The sequence below is a fragment of the Onychomys torridus genome, chromosome 12, assembly GCF_903995425.1.
Source record: "Onychomys torridus chromosome 12, mOncTor1.1, whole genome shotgun sequence".
Taxonomy (NCBI): domain Eukaryota; kingdom Metazoa; phylum Chordata; class Mammalia; order Rodentia; family Cricetidae; genus Onychomys; species Onychomys torridus.
The window spans coordinates 37153725-37174407 of NC_050454.1; the positions used below are offsets into that span (position 1 = coordinate 37153725).

The 20683-nt window shown below is 43.3% G+C and overlaps 1 protein-coding gene across 1 annotated transcript in view; it reads left to right on the forward strand.

Moving 5' to 3' along the window:
* The window catches only part of Dcbld2 (discoidin, CUB and LCCL domain containing 2), a 68000-nt gene that overhangs the window by 45093 nt on the left and 2224 nt on the right, over window positions 1-20683 (forward strand). Inside the window, exons 5-15 of the mRNA XM_036204163.1 lie at window positions 1094-1166; window positions 1480-1613; window positions 3671-3711; window positions 4591-4806; window positions 5615-5739; window positions 9418-9568; window positions 10681-10767; window positions 10917-11042; window positions 15054-15147; window positions 18576-18625; window positions 19734-19871. Coding sequence (XP_036060056.1) covers window positions 1094-1166; window positions 1480-1613; window positions 3671-3711; window positions 4591-4806; window positions 5615-5739; window positions 9418-9568; window positions 10681-10767; window positions 10917-11042; window positions 15054-15147; window positions 18576-18625; window positions 19734-19871 — 1235 coding nt within the window. The remainder of the gene's footprint in view (window positions 1-1093; window positions 1167-1479; window positions 1614-3670; window positions 3712-4590; window positions 4807-5614; window positions 5740-9417; window positions 9569-10680; window positions 10768-10916; window positions 11043-15053; window positions 15148-18575; window positions 18626-19733; window positions 19872-20683) is intronic.

The window sequence follows — 20683 nt, forward strand, 5'->3', positions numbered from 1 at the left end:
CTGAGCTCTGTACCGTCTTCCTTGACTGAGCTCTGTACATCTTCCTTGACTGAGCTCTGTACCGTCTTCCTTGACTGAGCTGCATACTGGCTCCCTTGCATTCCCCTAGCTCTCACTCATGGGTCCTTATAATCTCTTCCCTTCCTAGAAGCCAGAATAACCTAAGAAGCTACTCACTGGGTTGCGCATGTAAGCTGTCAGAATCCTTTACTGGCTTCCTATTTCTTTTTAGAAATGTATCCCCTACTTCATAGCCCACAAGGTTTCTGCAGGATCTGAATCCTGCTCCTGTCCTTGGCCTTTCTTGTACAGACAGCACATTTTTTCAGGAGCACACCAGAGAGTCCTATCTCAGGGCCATGCTCTTCCTAGCTTCTGGTGTGTTTTTCCCATCAGTGACTTACTTCAGTGACACCCACCAGCTCAAATAAGCTATGGCAAGCCCTGTGTAAGAGGAGCCTAGCTTTGTGACTTAGGTACACAGTTCTTTACTTTCCATGTCTGTAAAATGGAAATAATAATAATAATAAAAGTACCTCCTACATGGGATTCTTATGTAGATTACCTGAGACACTTAGGGTGTTCCCTCATACATAGCAAATTTGCTGAATGTATGTATTTTATTAAATAGCAATTCTCCCGGTTATTTCAAACTCCCCTCCTCCACCCCAGATATCTGTGTAAGTACTGGCTGAACGTTTCTCCTGCCATTGGAATATGGACTCAGATGGCAGGACCATATTTTATTTAGTTAGCATTCATAAGTCAGACCTCATCAGACAACATGGTGGACATTGGCATAAACCTGTGGGACATGGCGGATAGGTCTTAGAGAAGAAAGATGTCTACTGCTCATGATGAAGGAAAGTAATCAAGGAGTTGTAGACTGTGAGAACCTTTTTGTCAGTATGTTCAGTGTGTAGGTGGAAGAAAGACTCAACGGACTTTGTAACAGGGATGGCTCTGTGCCATGCTGAGGTTGTGCTCTACACTGAACTGAATCAGCCTGCATGAGGTGTGTGGGATTTCTCTCAGGGGCATCCTCCCAAAGGAAGTGAGCACTCTGTAACCTGTCACATGTTTTCATTCTCAGTAAATACTGCCCAGCTGGCTGTCTGCTCCCTTTTGCCGAAATATCTGGAACAGTTCCTCATGGGTACAGAGATGTAAGTTGAATACAGACTGACTTCACTGCTGTGTATACTGTTGTTTTAGACTCAGAAATGCTTAGGATGCCACCACCTGGTTCTCCCAAGGTGCACTATATACTGTGCGTCTCTGTCTTTTCATGTGTTTGAAATGATGCCTTTAGAGTAAAAACCTAACTCTTCTGCTAAAATGTGTTTCGTTACAGAAATCTGTGTTTGTGAGCAGCTGTCCAGATCAGCTGATTTCTTGAAAAAGTACAAGTATCTTGCTTATGAATAATAAGAAGAAAAGTTCACTTGCTCTTTTTTGTTTGTTTTTTGTTTTTTCAAGTCTTCGCCATTGTGCATGGCTGGAATCCATGCAGGAGTAGTGTCAAACGTCCTGGGTGGCCAGATCAGTGTTGTGATTAGCAAAGGGACCCCATACTATGAAAGCTCTTTGGCTAACAACGTCACCTCCGTGGTGTAAGTGCACATTCTTTGTAGTAAGCATGCTGGGAGGTGGGGAGACATAAATGTCCACCAGAGAGACAGCCAGTGACGGCACCAAAGTCCAGTGTGGTGAACCAATGAGTTTTAGTGGGTTTTCTTAGGATAGGGTGACAGCTTCCTTGTGGGAACAAAAATTAGTCAAAAGAGGTATGGGTGACAGCTCACAGAAACTGAAAACCTGGCGCTCACCACACACACAGCCTGTAGTGCATTCCAGCAGGGCAGAGGTGTCCTCTAGGTGGCTCGGCTCTTCTGCACTGCTTACCTTGTTCTGCTGTACAAAGCTTGTCCTTTGTGGCCGCTGCTGCTTTTCTCACCTTTGAAATAGTCAGGAATAAGAGTCCAGGAATTTGTGGACATGATCATACTTTCTGTGGAGATAAAATTCAGAAGATAAAACCATGGTCCTTGTAGTTTGTGCAATCCAGAGTAGGCTGAGGCTAACTGACATAATCGCTAGAAAATAGATTTTGACATAAAATAGAGGTAGTATTAGAAAGCTTCTCATCACGAAAGAGTAGAATAAGGATGTTCTTCATCTCTACAGTATTCAGGTATTTTGTAAGACATAGGCGAGGCATCCAAATCAGGGCCAACTGAAAACTTCAATAAAAATACAGTATTAGCATTCTGCTTCTCCCATGTGCTTATTCCTGCAGGCACTGATGCTAACTGCAGCCTGCTTCCTCTAAGAACGTGATAGAGTAGCAGCAAACATTTCTAGTGGCCAGGCGTGTGGGCACATGGCTGTATTCCTGGAATGGGGAAGGCAGATGCAGAGGGTTATGAGTCTGAAGCCAGCTTGCACTGCACAATGAAACCCTGTCCCTAAAAGCAAACAAAAACAGTCTCCTATATTCATTCTGTTTATTTTATCCACAGCCTTTTGATTGCATAGAAAACATTCTTAGCCTGTTGCCATGCCAAAGAGGCTTGCTACCTGCCTTTTGTCTTCTGTTATATGATTTTATGCACATTTCATCCCATTCTGTGTTCTCCCTTTAGAGTTTGGAGGCATGTATAGTTGCTCTTTCATATGTAAGAAAGTATATTTTCTTTGGCATTGTAAGTAACCCAGGGATGACTTCAAGTTGACAGATAGTAGGCTATATACCAATATTACACCATTTTACATAAGATATTTGGACATTTAAAGATACTGCCAGGGAGTGTGGGGTGGATGTCTGGGACTGGTCTCAACAGACATCAAGGGACAACTGCATATTTGTAGGTTTCTGATGGAACACAGGAGGGTGTGGTGGTGTGTGCCCGCAGTTCCCAGGCTTAGGCAACGGAAGCAGGAGGATAAGGAGTTCACAGTCAAGCTGAGCTATTTAGTGAGTTCAAGGCCAGCACAGGCTGATGAGGGAGACCCTATCTTAAACAAATAATAATTTTTGTCCTCCTGTGACTGTTTGAACATTGTGTTATGGGCAGGAGTGTAACTGAACATCCTCCAGGTCTCCTGCAGTCTTACGTGTTCTTTTGTCCTGTAACAGGGCAAGTTCTTCTCTTGCCTGACCCCATCCATCCTCATCAGCTCGTCCATTCTGCCCTTTCCTTTGAAGTCCAGATGTGGTGGCATAGCTCACTCTCGGACAGGCTAATTTCCTCTAAGGGAAATGCAGTCTCTTTGCTAATAGCCAACTCCTGTGTAATTACCAGGACACTTGAGTCTCACCTCATTCACTGAAAACATACCTCTTCATGTTCTTTACAGAATTAAAGAGAAAAAACCTTTTATGCGTTTATTTCATGAAAAAGAAATAAGAATTAAAGATTACAAGGCACATTTGTACAATTATGTGTGAACCTAGATGCTAGACTTATAGAAAAAGTTGTTCATGGTAATTTCACAAGTTGTTTTACTTAGAAAGAAAAAAAAACTTTTAAAATGCCTGTTGCCTGATTTGTAGTCACGGACTCTTCTTAGCCCTTTAAACAACAGGAGAAATTAATATCTCACTATGATGACTATAAGGAAGCTACATGGTAATTGAGTATCACATGAGACCCTTTCTCTCTTTCAGGGACTACTTATCTCCGAGTCTCTTTACATTTAAGACAAGCGGTAAGCCTTCCCTGGACGGGCCATCATCGTCTTTGCATAACAGCTCATGTGGTATTGAGCACCATCAGGCACCCAGTGACTGCCGAATTGTTTATTCTTTCTCGTTTACTTTCAGGAACACCATGAGTAAAATAGGGACCTAATTATGTAAAGAATAGACTAAATCGGTAGTTCACCAGTCACAGGGTAATTTTAAGTGAGTTTGATCCCTTTGAGAGCATGATTTGAACTTGTCTGAAGAAAGAATTCATTCATTCCACTCCTCTGAAAGTTTGAAGTCAGACAGGGAAGGCTGTACAGAAGATACACCACATGAGCAAAACCTATGAGAGGTCCAGGAGGAAGTTGTTTTCTAGCCTGCTGGGGACCCCAGAGACAGGATAGTGTATCATCTCCACAGACTAACAGCTAGTGCTTGTAAATACATCTAGTCGACCCTCAAATCCCTGACTTTCATATCCACAGATTGGAAAGATTTAGAGGAAATCGTGTTTCTGTGCTGTGTAGATTTTTTTTTCTCATGTTATTTTTCCCTAAGTAATATAGTGTTACAACTGTATACATCACATTTATATTTTCTTTGGCATTGTGAGTAGATGACTTAAAGTTGACAGCACACTGTGTCCCAGTATTATCCCATTTTATATAAAAGGCTTGAGCATTTGCAGATTTTAGTATCTGCCAGGGAGCTCGGGATGTTCAGAACTGGTCCCCCATAGACATCAAGGGGTGACTGTACGTTTGTAGGTTTCTGCTGGGCTGAAGGCTGAGGTCCAGGAAGCCGTTCCTCAGTTGTGCAATCCCAAGTCTCCAGTAAGCACTGTTGTAGAGATTCCAAATTTACCTCTAGAAACCAAATGATCTTCCTCTCTACTTCAGGCTGTTATGGGACTCTGGGGATGGCATCCGGGGTGATTGCCGACCCCCAGATAACAGCATCTTCTGTGCTGGAGTGGACTGACCACACGGGGCAGGAACACAGCTGGAGACCGGAGAAGGCCCGGCTGAAAAAACCTGGGCCTCCCTGGGCTGCTTTTACCACTGACGAGCATCAGTGGCTGCAAATCGACCTGAATCGGGAGAAGAAGATAACAGGTGAGGAGACACTGCTTGTACTTGGAAACCCCAGGACAGCTGAAATCGCCAGGAATTAGGTCACTGCAAATGGGAAAGCCTCGGCTTCGGTTTTCTTCATGGGCGTTAATGTTGCTGGGGATGCTTTCATAAATGTTGCCAAAAGAGGAGTTTGCTTTTAATTTTTAATCGTTCTGTTGCATTTTAATATGATTCTTTTAAGGTAGAATTTCAGTAAAATGATCTTTGAGACTTCTAAAATAGTAGTCTCTTACAGTTATTAAGAAATTCATAGTTAAGGAGAATGCATTTTAAATGCTACAAGTAACTTATATTCTACATGTGCTGAGTATAAATTTAACTTAGGTGAACTTAGCGGTGATCGGGATAATTGAGATTGGTTTAGAGGCCTTGCCACTGAAAATACCAATCATCATGTTTACTATTCTTTCCCAGAAAATCTTTCTTAGTAGTTGAAATGTATCTTCCAATGGTGTGAATACAAGATGCAAAGGCGCAGGAGCTCTTCCCTTGTGTGTTCCTGGAACTCTTCCTGTCTCTCCAAAGGCACAGGAGCTCTTACCTTGTGTGTGCCCATAACTCTTCCTGTCTCTCCAAAGGCACAGCAGCTCTTACCTTGTGTGTGCCCGGAACTCTCCCTGTCTCTCCAAAGGCGCAAAGCCAAGGGCTTAGTAACCACGTGGTGAAAAGTGTCCACAGAGATGGAAACAAGCCATAGGCAGGAATGCTTGCAGGGTATCGTGGGGTTTGTAGCTGACTTTGGGAGTCTGTGCCTGTGCACTAACGAAAGCAACTCTTTATCCCCCAGGTATTGTAACCACTGGATCTACCATGGTAGAACACAATTACTATGTGTCTGCCTACAGAGTTCTGTACAGTGACGATGGGCAGAAATGGACTGTGTACCGAGAACCTGGTATGGAGCAGGACAAGGTAAAGTGGGCCTTTGCTGGAAGTTATGGAAGCTCCCTAGTTCATACTTGAATACCATGTCTTACACGGCTCCCTTCTGGGTATTCTAGGTACTGTTTGTTACTGTCCTCACCTTAGGAATAGGCTTAGAAAATTGTCAGTGATTCCAGGGCTTTGTGATTGTGTGATAAGTACTGATTTTTGTTACTGAATTTTTATCGAAGCATTTTGGCTACAAAGTAAAAACCTCTAAACGGTTATATTCAATTTCTTGTCTTTCTAAAGTCATTAAATGATGGAACCTTGACTTCCTTCTCAGATTTCAACTATAGACAAGAGGGAAGGAAGAAAGAACCAGAAGTACATTAAAGATTGAAAGGCCATTTTAAGATCACCTTGCCAGTTTCTGTGTCAGTGAAAATCAGTTTTTCCTACGTGCAGAACCCCCATGATTTCCAGTGATGCTTGTGACATTTTTGTCTTAGTTAGCAAAAGATGGTGGGGACACTGGAATTGGCCAGCCAGGTGATAAAGTGGAAGAGGAGGTGGAGGTGTTTCGCCCCAGGGGTTTGTCCCACTCCCAGGTTTCTGGCCTGCGATCCTTGAGAGATTCTGAAGTGGAGGAATCAGTCCCCAAGGAAGATGAATGTTGTGTGGAGTTGGCGCCGATGGAATTTCCTGTCAAGGAGACGTGCAGTGTTTTTCTCCAAATACTTTCTCATCCACTTATTTCATAGTCTCTTGAGGAGATCTCACAGTGGCAGTGGTGCTCTGACCTTCTTTTCTTTCCTTAAAATCTTTTTACCTCTCCATGATTTCCATTGTTTTATTCTTCTGTGGTGTCTAATCTTTTAGCCCTATCTACTGCATTTTAACTCCAATACTGTATTCTCCTTCTTTATTTGCACCTTAAGTTTTGAGTTTTCTTTCATGTCTTTCTTCATAGGTACATGAAACATAGAGCATATAACTGTTTTGGTGTGCTTATGTAGTAACTTTACCCTACCTATCACAGTGCCAGCCATTATGCCATTCATTGATTGCTGCTGTGTGTTTTTATTATCATTATTAATCCTTTATATGTGTTTGAGCTTTATTCTGGGATGCAGTTAAGCTGTTAGAAAACTTTTTTTTTCTATTCAGGTCTTGATTTTAAATATTGCTAGGCAGGAATGAGCAGCTTTGGGTTCTAACCTCCCAGCCACCACTGAGACAACATCCCATGTATTATGAAACTTCTCCATGGTGTACTGGAGATATGGAGTGGTTTGAAGCCCGTCAGATTGTTCTACTAGTCCTGGGGTTCTTTTTCTGACTCTAAGCTGTGTCCTTGCTTGTGGCTGAAAACTTAAGGGAAGTCCCCTTGCAGAGCCTAGTGGCCTTTGTCTAGCTCATCCACTCCTGCTGTCTGTCATTCACCCTGTTCCTTTCCAGCTCCTTACTCTTCTAAACTCTGCCCCAGGAATTCTAGGTGTCCATGGGCCTCGTGCTCTCTGGCTCTATTCCATAACAGAGCAGCTGGTTCTCTGTGGGATACTCTTGCCCTGTGACCTGGAAATTCACCAGGCAGCACTGAAGAGCAGGGCTTACCTTGTCTGTTCCCCTTCTCTGTGGTTCTTCGCCTCTGCTGCCTCTTGCCCAGTGTCTGAGAACTACTGTCGCGCACTTTCCCAGTTTCTAAGTTGTTTATGGCTGAGGTCCAGTTCCTGTCACTCAGTTACAGACAAAGGAGGACTTCTTACATTGATTTGCATCAAATAGCAGTCTTTCTTCTGATTTAAATCTATTCTTCTGCTCATTTCTTGGGTAATTGATATATTTGTTTTCATATTTCTTTAAGTCTGCACATACATACAGAGCCTAAATTTTATTTCCAGAAAACATGATCAATATATCCTAAAATTTCACAATCTATTGCTTTCTAATATTACCCCATCTTTGTATGTGTTTGTGTGGGGAGGAGAATGAGAGAATGTTTGTGATATAATGCCCCATATGACATACTTCTTGAGTAGAGTTTTTACTTCTAGTTTTATTTTTTTCCTAAGGGCATCTTAAAAACCTCCCTGTGGACTGGATTCTCAGTAAATGTTGGTAGATCAACTGTAACATTTTGCTTTTGAGACAGGGTCTCATATAGCTTCGCCTGTAGCTGAGGATGACCTTGAACTTCTGATTCTCTTGCTTCTGCCACCAGGAAGCCGGGTTATAGACATGTTCCACCCCATCCAGTTTTATGCAGTGATGGGGACAGGACTTGGGGCTTTGTGCACATAAGCAAACGCTCTTACAGCTGTGCTACATCCCCAGCCTTTGCCAATTTTGTCCAGAAATGATGTTTCAGTTAGTTCATATTCCCTAATAACAAACTGCAAGTATCTGCCTGTATTCTGCTTCAGAGCAGTGTCTGAGAAAATCATTGAAGTTTACGAAGTGGAAGTTATTGGATGCTCAGAGCAAACCTTATAGAAAATAACATCTTAATGTACCTTCAAAAGTGTATAATCTAGTCACATATGGATGGTCCAAGAGAAATAGCTATCATACTTAGGACTGGCTTGTCCGGTATGTGCGTGTTGATAATCATAGAAGGGACCTCGTTGATTTGGCACAAGGGGAAAGCAAGGTCCTGCTTAGCTTAGTACAGCCCTGTGGTTAAGTCAGAGGACTCAGTCAAGTCAGCTCCCTGCCGCTGGCCACTTTTATCCTATGGGTCACTCTTTCTGTGCCCTGCCTTGGAGATCATTTGTGGCAAGTACACGAAAATACTTTATAAATAAGAGCTGATGGAGTATAAAATACCTTTGCTTGAAAAAGTTGAGTGAATGACATAATCACTTTAAATCATGTTTTTACTTAAAGATTGTTTATGTAAGCCGGGCAGTGGTGGCGCACGCCTTTCATCCCGGCACTCGGGAGGCAGAGGCAGGTGGGTCTCAGTGAGTTTGAGGCCAGCCTGGGCTACAGAGCCAGTTCCAGGACAGCTAGAGCTGTTACACAGGGAAACCCTGTCTCGAGAAAAAAAAAAAAAAAAAAAAAAAGCAAAAAAAAAAAAAAAAAAGAGAGAGATTGTTTATGTAATGCATTTGTATCTGTTTAGTTACGGTCACTATATAGACAAAACACTGTTTCAGAGTTATTGCTACTTCACATAAGCAACAAGTAATGAAAACCGGGGTTTGTGCCGTGGGGGATGCTATAATGCAGTTGGTCCAGCAGGTGGAGGTCTAGGCTGGTTTACACCTGCTAGTGTGTTCTGGTCCAGCCTAGGGAGAAAGTAATGTCCATGGTGAGTAAAGTGGTGTGACCAGTCCCTTGTGTGATCAGCTCTTTTTCACTGTAAAAATAAAATCAATATGTTTAAATGATTGTTAATTCCATGGGGACTGGGGCTCATAGTTTATTGATACAATTAACTGTGTCCGTGCAATTGAAACTTCTCCCAAATTCCCAGGTCAGCACTCCTGTTCAGTCCGTAAGCCATTCTAAAAGCAGTGTTATAGCAGTGTTTCCCTCACGCAAACTCCACTGGAAGATGCGCAGCTTCCTAGTAACTGTCTTCCAAATTGTAATTAAGTCGTTTTCTGAGAAGTCTGTTCTGTTGTCATACTTTACAGATGTTGTTGAACATGCTTAAGTGGAGCAGTCCAGTTCTGGTCTCTCTTGATGTAAAATACCAATTTTTGTTATTTTTTAAAGATATTTCAAGGAAACACAGATTATCACAAGGATGTTCGTAATAACTTTTTGCCACCAATTATTGCACGTTTCATTAGAGTGAACCCTGTCCAGTGGCAACAGAAAATTGCCATGAAAGTGGAACTGCTCGGATGTCAGTATACTCTCAAAGGTAAAGAGTCAGTGTGCGTAACAGTGGTGTGCACTGTTTCCCTTTTAAATTACCCACTTAACCAAATCTCTAGTAGTCACGAGTACGGGATACTGTGACATTTCTGTACATGTATCCAGATATAATGCCCAGGATAACGGTCATCTCTCTCACTTGGAGGAGATACCTTCCTTTGTCTTTGAAACCTTTCCAAGTCCTCTCTCTAGTAGGAATTGCGCACTTGCTTTCCTGCTAAAAAGTCGCACGTCAGAGTGGTTTACAAGCACAAATGCAAAGGCAGGATCATTCTGACTCGTCGTCATCATCAGCTCTGTGTGGGGAGGTGTGTGCACTGGAGAGTTGAAGAGCAGCCTTAGCATAAGTACCTTTGATTTTCAAGTAATTAAGAACTGTAATAATTCACTCAGTATTTTATAACATCTTAATGTTATTTACTCTTATTTTTTTTATTTTATTTTTTAAAGATTTATTTATTTATTATGCATACAGAAGAGGGCACCAGATCTCATACAGATGGTTGTGAGCCACCATGTGGTTGCTGGGAATTGAACTCAGGACCCCTGGAAGAGCAGTTGGTGCTCTTAACCTCTGGGCCATCTCTCCAGCCCAACATTTTTTTTTATTTTTTTGTTTGATTTTTCAAACCAAGGTTTCTCTGTAATAGCCCTGGCTGTCCTGGAACTCACCCTGTAGACCAGGATGGCCTCGAACTCAGAATTCCATCTGCCTCTGCTTCCCAAGTGCTGGGATTAAAAGCATGAGCCACCACCACCTGGCTGTTATTTACTCTTAAATCCCACAAAACTACCACTGTGCCTGACATACTTGGCTATCCATACATAGTTATTAAATGCACTGAATACGACATATGTTGAATTACAGCTATGGAGTCTCCCCAGTATTCTTCTAAGATTGTTTATTAATGATTATTTAAAAGCTGGAATACCTTATTTTTCCTGCATTTAATGTAGAGCGTAATTATCAATCTGGATTCTGAGATTTAAAATTTCTCTGCAGAATTGACTTAGGAAATGACCATTTAACACTGGTCTTTTTAAACTATGTTTTTTTTTTAAAGCAATGTGTATAAACATTTCTAAACCATTTTTAAGGCCGTCTTCCAAAGCTTACTCAGCCTCCACCGCCTGGGAACAGCAATAACCTCAGGAATACTACAGCTCATCCCAAACTAAGTAAAGGTATGCCTGTTTTCAATATGAAAGTTTGATATTCCCTGGATTTATGACATAATGTCCTGTAACTATATCTAAAACATTATACAAGTGGACTTACCTTAATCAGGTTGCTAACGATAAAAAAATAAAGATTTCTCCAAACTCTTTTCAAGGTCGTGCCCCTAAATTGACTCAAGCACTTCAACCTCGAAGTAGGAACGAACTTCCTGCACAGACAGCACGGACAACGGCCACTCCCGACATAAAAAATACCACTGTAACTCCCAATGTAACCAAAGGTAGGCAGAGCAGGCGCCGTACTGGTGTTACCTGGGGGCTTCTTATGTTCAACGAAGGGTTTCCAGCTCTCCAGCTCACTGACTTTATCTGTATTTTTGCAGCTCATTTAAAAAAAAAAAAAGCTTCTCTCCTTCGGGAAAAGCCTGCGTGTACCTAAGTCTGTTCTCCTATGGTACATGGAAGCCCGACGCTGCTCTGTATGACCCCCATCTTATGACCCCCATCAACCAAGCACATCACTTCTAGAAATTATTAAACCACAGCAGCAAACAAGCTTTTTTTTGTTTTGTTTTTTGGTTTTTTTTAATCAACCTATGTGTTACTTTACAAGCAGAAGAGTTGATAGAGGAGAGGAAAAAACAAAAACAGAACTTTTGGGTAGAAAATACTTTTTAAAAAATACTTTAAGTAACATTCTCATTTAAAAACAAAAACCTCTGCTTTCTATACATTTACAGTCTTGGTTGTGGTTTTTTTTTTCTGATTATTCATTCAAACATTAGAATTACTTCTAAATTGTATGACGGTGATAGGTACAGTGTCAAAATGTACAAACTATTGTGGCTCTTTGTACTTGTTGAAAAGAGGAATTCAGTTAAATTCAGAAAATAAAGTGCCAGTGCCATAGGAGCCAGTGCCCACAGATGAAAACCGCTCATTTTCAGCGAAGAGTGGTTTAGAAGAACGCGTTACTAGGGAAACGCTAGTTCCTGTCTCATTAATAAAAGTGCAGAGCGCTGGGATGGTTTTATTACAGCGTGAGAAGGAAACAGCAGGGCAGGCACACTATAAACCTCCACAGCTGCAGAGTCAGGGAGGTGGAGAAGAGGAAAGAGGAAGTTGGCAAGCAGGGTGAGCAGCTGTGTGGGAGAGGAGAAGGGCCTCGAGGAGTGAGAACCAACTCCCCGCCCGCCACGGGTGGGGGGCACGTAGGACGGCCGAAAAAGAGAGAAAGAAGGAAAAGCATGCTTGGTGCTGGTTCAGAGGCTACTGGACTGACCCCAGGCTCTTAGGACCCACGCCGAAGGTTGTACCAGGGACACGCGGTTAGAAATAAAAGTAGACAGTTTAGGAAGAAAGAAGAAGTACATCGGGAGTGGAAGTGGGGCTAGTGAGCTGAAGGAAAGCCCCAAAACTGTTGGGGCACAAGGTGTGTAGCCCTTATTGGCCCTGTAGCTGCATTCACACTCCTGTTTGTGTCCCTGGCCTTTCTCACGCATTCTCGGCTTGTACAAGAAAGTCTCGGATGGGGTGGGAAAAGCTTCCAGTCTCGCTGTGGTCTGGTTTCTTTCACCTTGAGGTTTTCTTCCTCTCTGGACACTAGAGGGCGCTTCATCCGCAGTAATGCCCCACTCACCCCCTTCTAGAATTTAATAACTACTTTCATTTTCTACAAATTTGTATAAACTCAGATAACTTCCTCCGGCTTTCCACGCATGAGCTCCTTTCCTGTCTTCATCTTCCTTGTGTTATAGAAAAAGCTAGGCAGAAACAAGAGCTCTCAAAGCAGACAGAGCTGAGCCTATCCCAGGAACCATCTCCAGCTTCCAGATGATAATGTAATCTCAGTTGAATTGTTTGTGCTTTACATAAGACAAGAGGACAACCTCAGATGTGTTCCTGTCCACCTTTTCTGTGAGATGGGGTCTCTTTCTGGCCTGAAACTTGCCAGTCAAAGTATGTTAGCTGACCAGCCAGCCACCCAGATCTGCCTGTCTCTGCTCCACCGTGCTGGGATTACAGGCACATGCCAGCATTCCTGGCTTTTCCCTGTTTTTAACATGGGTTCTGGAGACTGAATTCAAGACCTAGTGCTTACAAGGCAGCTACTTCACTAGCTCCTGTGTCTGGGAAGAAGTCTTAACATCTGGGCCTTAATCAGACTAGCCATGTAAACCTATTCCCTCGAGCTGTTAAAAATAAATAAATAAGGAAGGAAAGGGCATATTTGTTTTTCTAATTTCTGAGGGCTTCCTGGCCTCAGTCATGATTTTATTTTATCTACTACTAATGCTACTCCTCTCCTTCCTCCTTGTGCATTTAATTTCATGGAAATAATCATATCGTGGTCAGGTGTGTGATGGAAATCTAACAGATGCCTCCAGTAAGCTCTTCCTCTCCACTAAAGCTATTTTAAATACGGCCCGTATTCTCAAACACTTGACCAAGAGGTTTTTCACTCAACCCCACCCCCATTTCCTCTCTACCTTTACAAGGTGGAGGCCATAAAAAAGGAAATCTCTTTGCGGGGGAGCCTGCAGACTCTCCAAGGCACTGATAAAGGAAGTCTTCTGTGGTGCCCACTGTACATCCCTTCCCTGGACCTGGCTGCCATGCATCTGCTTCCTAAATACCTGACGTCATCGTCCGCCCTCTTCCTGTTGCTCTCTTCAGTGATGTGCTTCTTCCTCTCTGGGACACAGTGTAGTGGAGAGTAACGGAGATGCCGTGAGTGAGACCTAGTGTCTGGCTCTGAGCCCTCAGTGACTTGTCGGCATTTGCTGCTCTTGTCCTGCTCACTGAGAGAAGAGGGTTGAGGGCTGGAGGAAGGAATTGCTGTTCCCGAAGAGCTTTGAGCAGACCGTTTTCTGTGGGATGAGGATAGAAGTCCCCGCCACCTCCAGCACTGAGTGCATTTCTGACTGTTTGTACAGATCGCTTTCTGTGCTTGGGTGCACTGAAACCTGGCCATAGTACAAATACTTTGTCATGATATTGTAACATCATTTTCGGTTGCGAGATTTTCTCTTCTGTAGTGAAGATAGCACAGTTCATCACTGGGTTTTCACTTTTACTCTTCTGCAGACATGGGAGTGGGCATCCTTGAAGATGTGTCTTTGAACATCCTGATGTCTTCCCAAGAATAAGTTCTTGATGCAGAATGGCAGCTTTTAATGGGTTCTTATACACACTGCCTCAAATTCCAGTCGGGAATATAGTATTTTTATTCTTATCAACAAACCTGTTCCCTGCTGTTGTAGCAGGAATCTTAAAAGTTCTTATTAATGAAATCAAACCCGAGGCCAGGTATTGGGGTGAATGCTGGAAGATCAGAGAAGCAGAACAAGCCACAGCTACCTCACCTCGCCAGTTCCTCAGGTGATCCTGTTTCCTCAAGCTGGAAGCTTCTGAGTCCTCATCCCAATGGCTCTCAGCTGGACTGTGCTGCTCCAAAGCCTGAACGCTAAACCAGCCAAATGCTTAGCCATCCAAAATGCTTTTAGTTTTTGGTCTTCGTGCCTTATATAATCTTTCTCTTTCTGCCGTCACTCCCTGGGATTAAAGGCTGGGTTTCTGGGATAAAGGCGTGGGTCACCTTGCTTGGCAGTTTCTAATGTGGCCTTGAACTCAGAGATCAAGAGGAATTTCTGTCTCTCTGGAATGCTAGGATTAAAGGCGTGTGCTACCACTGCCTATCCTCATGTTTAACGTTGTAGCTATTCTGTCTCTGACCCCAGATAAGTTTATTTCGGGGAACACACAATATTTGGGAGAACACAATACCACCACATGGTATCCTCTCCAAAAAATACCTTTTTTTTTTTAATGTCTGCCAGTGTCATAAGCAAAAGTAGCATCTTGTTTTGGTTTTCACTGGCAATGCTTTGCAGCTGAGGCTTACTTGTATTTTCTTGATGGATTGCTATTTGACCGTGAACTTGTTACTACCTTGTTTTTGACCTGTGATGTCTTACAACATACACTCTACCATGGATGCATTAGATGCTTTTCTGATTTATCATTTGTCTTTCAACTTTTGGCAATTTAAAAACTATCCTGCACATATTTCAGACATGTGCAGAAGGAGAGATAGAGTGAGGAGCACGCTGAAGGAACTGTCCCCAAGTCTGTGTCACCCATTTGTGGCCAGCCTTGTTTCGTAAATGATGTTTACGATATTCTTTGAGACAGAAAGCGTTGAGCTGTGCTAATCTGGTTCAACTTCTCTGTCTTTTCCGCCATGATTTCTGCGTCGCTGGTAATGTGGTTGTTCTGTTTCCTGGCTTTAGATGTCGCACTGGCTGCTGTACTGGTTCCTGTGCTGGTCATGGCCCTCACCACGCTCATCCTCATTTTAGTGTGTGCTTGGCATTGGAGAAACAGGTCAGTACTGAGCTTGTTTACATGATTGATTCCGGGAAACATGCAGTGATGGGAACAGACCCTAAGTATATGAAATAATGGAAGTCCAGTCCAGTTCACCTGTTAGGGTAGCCACTAGAATAAAACCAGGTTTCTCCATCAGCACCAAGGACAGTTAGTTATTGTGGAGCTCTAATGGTAAGTGAGGTCTGCATTGTACGTTAGGATCTGTCCATTGAGATGAACACTGACATACAGCTATGTGGTAATACTGAAAAAATTTGACTGATTTCCCTAACATGTTTAGCAGGGCTGGCTGACCAAAATAACAACCACTTGTGTTTGGTGAGTGTTATACATGAAGTGCTGGGAGGACCATGAGGGTCAGCCTGAAACCCTCTCTTCAGGTTGTTTTGCTTAAAGAAACAAGATCTGCCTAGATGGAAGAGAATAGATGTCTTAATGTTCAGGTTGAGAGAAGGAAATACTATAAAACAGATGTTTTGTAAATCAGATTTCCTTGTTGTTCTGGAGGCTGGGAATTGGAACATGAGGTGCTGACCGATAAGTGGCTAGTGAGAGACCCCTCTTGTGGTTCAGACAGTGGAAGAGGGGTGAACAAACTCCTTTAGGCCTTTTCTATGGGTGCTGATTCCAATGAAATCATGACCTGAACTCTCCCTAGAGCCTCACTTCCCAACACTATTGCCGTGTGGGGTTAGGATTCCAACATCTGAATCCTGGAGAGACACAGGCATTCGGTCTTATCTCAGTTAAGAGTAGCCTGAACTGGGGGAACTGCTTAAGTAAAGACAGAGATAGGATAGTAGGCAAGATAAGCAGGGAGTCATCTCCGAGCCTGGCATCGGGGCATACCAATGTAACTATGGAGGTGCACTCTGAGCTTGGATCAGGAAGGGCTTTCTGGTTTTGTTCTGTAGAATAGAAAAGTATTTTGTGGGGGCTGGAGAGAGGCCTAGAACACTGGCCGCTCTTCCAGAGATCCTGGGTTCAAGTCCCGCATGGTAGCTCACAACCATCCGTAATGAGATCTGGTGCCCTCTTCTGGCCTGCAGGCATACATGCAGGCAGAACATTATATGCATAATAAATAAATATTTAAAGAAAGAGAGAGAGGGAGGGAGGGAGGGAGGAAAAGAAAGAAAGAAAGAAAGAAAGGAGGAAAGAAAGAAAGGAAAGCAAAAGCAAAGCTAAGTGGACTGGTTATAATCAGATGACTGTAAAATTGACAGGTTTGTGAGGTTTGAGTCAGGTGAATAGTAGAAGGTAAGAAGAGGCATCCAGATGAATTTGTATTCAGTTTGGTCAGGCAGAGTACAGCACCATGCTTCTACAGAACGCACATGGTTTACAGCAGTGTCAGAAGGATGCGTGACTAGTTGTATGTGAAGGAAGCAGCAGCATTATTCCTGGCTGATGTGAGATGTCTGGCATTTGGAGTTCGCCTAGTAGCGGTGCCATGAGTTGACATAGCAGCAGGAGGGACAGTTTGATGGAGGAAGCAGATGACTTCTTTCACTCACCCATTCGGCAAACACTGTATGTAGTGTGAATCTTAAATGGTCTTATTAATAAGAACAGACCTGGAGCCAGGTATTGGGGTGAATGCTGGAAGATCAGAGAAGCAGAACAAGCTACACCTTCCTCACCTCGCCATTTCCTCAGCTGATCCTGTTTCCTCAAACTGGATGCCTCTCAGCTGAACTGTGCTGCTAGAAGCCTAAAAGCTTAACCAGCCTAGTTATGTAAGGTCCTCACATCTTATAAACCTTTCTGCTTTCTGCCATCACTTCCTGGGATTAAAGGCGTGAGTCACCATGCCTGGCTGTTTCCAGTGTGGCTTTAAACTCAGATCCAGAGGGATTTCTGCCTCTGGAAGGCTAGGATTAAAGGTGTGTGTGCCTCCATTTTCTGGCCTCAGTATAGTGGCTGTTCTGTTCTCTGACCCCAGATAAGTTTATTAGGGTGCACAATGTTTTAGGGATCACAATATCACCACAACTGTATTTGAATACTTGGCTGCTACCTTGTGCCAAGTATTGACCCATGTGCTAGAGGATCCGTACATCCTAGAGGACAAAGTTAATGGCTTGAGCTCTTTATGAAAGATACACTTGTGATCTTAAACAAATCATACAGCTATGTGTACCCTCATATGAAAGGCAGAATGTCTGCTTTCTTGATAGCCTGCCTGTAAACACTAACTGGTTAGACTCCATTTGCATGCTTCTATCAATTGCCTTTCATTTGCTAGGTTTTCTTTGTAAACAGCTCTGAATAAGTAGTAATTTTTGTTGTTTTAATAATTTATATTTTATTGAGAATTATATAATTACATTGTGATCATACACCCACCCCAGCTCCTCCCAGATCAACCCTCCCCTCATTCCTACCCACCCAACTTTGTGTTCTCACCTGTCCAACTTAATCAGTGTTTATAGACTCTTGGGTGTGTGGCCATCCACCCACCAGGGGGCACACCCTTGAAGAAAACTAATTCTCCTTCTTCAGGTAGCTTTTAATGACAAACAACTTCTCAGGTAGGGGTGGAACTTTATGACTACCTCCCTTCTGTTTGCTGGAATTTCATCTGGCTTGATCTTGACATGTATATACTGTGTATATAGATACACACATACCATGCTGCCTGGCTTGATCTTGACATGTATCTACTGTGTATATAGATACACACATACCATGCTGCATTGTGGAGGTTAGAGGACAGCTTGTGAAGCTATTTTTTTCTCCTTCCACCCTGTGGGCTCCAGGGATCAAACTCAGGTTCTCAGGCTTGATGGCAAGCCACTCCCCGCATCTCACCAGCCCAAGGAAGAATGTCCCTTGTATCAGGAAATGTCCTTTGACTGCTGGCTTCCTTAGGTAACAGGCACTGAGTAAATGGTAATTCTTAAGAGAGAACAGAGCCGGCAGTGGTGGCGCACGCTTTTAATGCCAGCACTTGGGAGGCAGAGGCAGGCAGATCTCTGTGAGTTCGAGGCCAGCCTGATCTACAGAGCTAGTCCAGGACAGACTCCAAAGCTACAGAGAAACTCTGTCTCAAAAAAACAACAAAAAAAAAAAAACGAGAGAGAGAGAAAGCGCGCGTGAGCGCGAGCGGTTCTCCTGATGAGGACAAATCAGAATTGAGGTCGGGGAGTAGGCTGGGCAGTCTTCTTCATTGCTCTTGTGCCTTTTCCTTCCTCACAGACTCTGTAGGGCCTTCCGGGCCTGGAGAAGATTCACCTCCTCTACCACTTGCCACTGATAGTGACAGCATTGTTGTTTGCTGGGATGGTGGTGGTGAGGACGTCTAGACAGTTCTCTGTGCCAGAGGATCACATGCTCCTGACTAGTTAATAACTGTTGTCTGTGCTGCCGTCTGAGGGATTTGACTAGAGGATTCACTCTTTTCTGACTTTTATTTCCAGGAAGAAGAAAACCGAAGGCACCTATGACTTACCGCACTGGGATCGGGCAGGTAACGTGTAGACTTAGCTTCTCCTTTCAGTCACAGAGAGATCTTTCCTCAGCTGGGTATAGCGGGGAGGAAAGATTTCTCAGGTCTTTAGTGATGGCGCCTCAGTTGGAAATTAACATGCTCTCCTGGAGCTGGAGAGATGGCTCAGTGGTTAAGAGCACTGGCTGTTCTTCCAGAGCACCTGGGTTCAATCCCCAGCACCCACAGGGTGACTCATAAACTGTCTGTAACTCCAGTTCCAGAGGATCTGACACTCACACAGTCATACATGCATGTGAAACACCAATGCACATAAAATAAAAACAAATAAGTCATTCGGAAAAAAAAAAGAAATTAACATGCTCCCACCATCTGGTTCATAAGAATTAAAGAGAGAATATAAATTCTTTCAACACCCACTGTTATCTTTTCCTCTGAAAAAATTGGTCATTTCCTGTGATTATTTCTCTTGAGTCCAGCCTTCCTTGTGGTCTGTGTAAGTACTGAGTAAGAAACAAGGACCAGCCGGGCACACCTTTAATCCCAGCACTCGGGAGGCAGAGGCAGGCAGATCTTTATGAGTTTGGGGCCAACTTGGTCTACAAAGAGAGTTCCAGGACAGTCAAGGCTTCATACAGAGAAACTCTGCCTCAAAGAACAAAACAACACCCTGCCCCCCAAAAAAGGGAAAAGAAAGAAGGATCAGGGTCCCAGTAACAGTATACGAATGTGACTCTGCCATAGTGATCGCCCATGGAATCCAGTTCTTCAAGAACCTATGAGGGCCTTGGTCATCTGAGTTGCTGAAAGTCCCCTTCCTAATCTATTAGGGAAGAGGTCAGTGCATGAACAGGGTACAGCAGGCCACTGGTAAAATAGTCCAGCCCAAGGAGAGCTGAAAAGTGTTGGAGGTCTTGAGAAAAGCTTTTTAAAAACCCTGAGGTGACTCTGTCTGACCATGTACTAGTGATTTGTTTCTGCATGTGCACTGGCTAGAGACTTCTGTCGTTTGCGGCTTTGTGCTGGACGACATTCCATCAGAGCAAAGTCCCCTCGAACGTGAGCCTGATTTCTGTAGAATTGGTCTCTGTTAGTAACACATGGTCCCTGGCTTACAATCACAATGAAGGTTGGTGGAAAGGAGTGAAGCAGTTTCTCCCAGCCAAGTCCGTGGACCACGAGGAGACACCAGTTCGCTATAGCAATAGTGAAGTGAGTCACCTGAGTCCCAGAGAAGTCACCACAGTGCTACAAGCTGATTCTGCAGGTAAGATGATGAACATTTATGTTTGTTCCAATGACTGTAGGATTTATGATATGTTTGATCTTTTTTCCTATCGTAAAGGTAGTCTATGTTCTGGGGCTGAAGAAATAGCTTAGCACCTAAGGACATGTGTGGCTCTCAGCAGAGGATCTGACTTCTGTTCCCAGCACCCACATAGTGGCTCACAACCATCTGTAATCTGGTTCTGGGTGATCAGACACTTTCTGACCTGTGCAGACACCAGGCACACACATGGTACACAGACATGCATGTAGGCAAACATTCATACACATAAAAAAATTTTTTTAAGACAAACTGTGTTCTGAACATTAACATTTTCAAAAAAACAACCTTGAGAAAGTGAATCGTTTCTGCTTAGGTAGTCTGTCCATAAAACTGAAGCATTCCTTTCTAAAGACACTGGGCATTAATATCCCTTAGCCTGGGGTGGGTTTGCTAGCACAGTAAATAGGTGAGCTCCACATCTCAGTGAGAGACACTGTCTGAAAAAAAAGGTGAACAGCTCTTGAGGAATAACACCCAATGTTGACCTCCAGCTTCCATATGCACATGAACGCCAGTACACAAAATAATAAACAGTCGGGAAAGCTGAAAGACTGGGGCATCCTGCTGCCCTAGGACATGTGCATTCTGATCATTCCCTCATAGAAGGGAGGAAGAGGTGATGTTTCCTAAGACTAATGCTTTTACATTAATAAATTAATACTTTTACATTAGTGAAATACTTGCTCCGATGCAGGAACTGCTTGTAAATCTGAAGAATATACACAAAGACTTGATGCAGAAGTATAGGA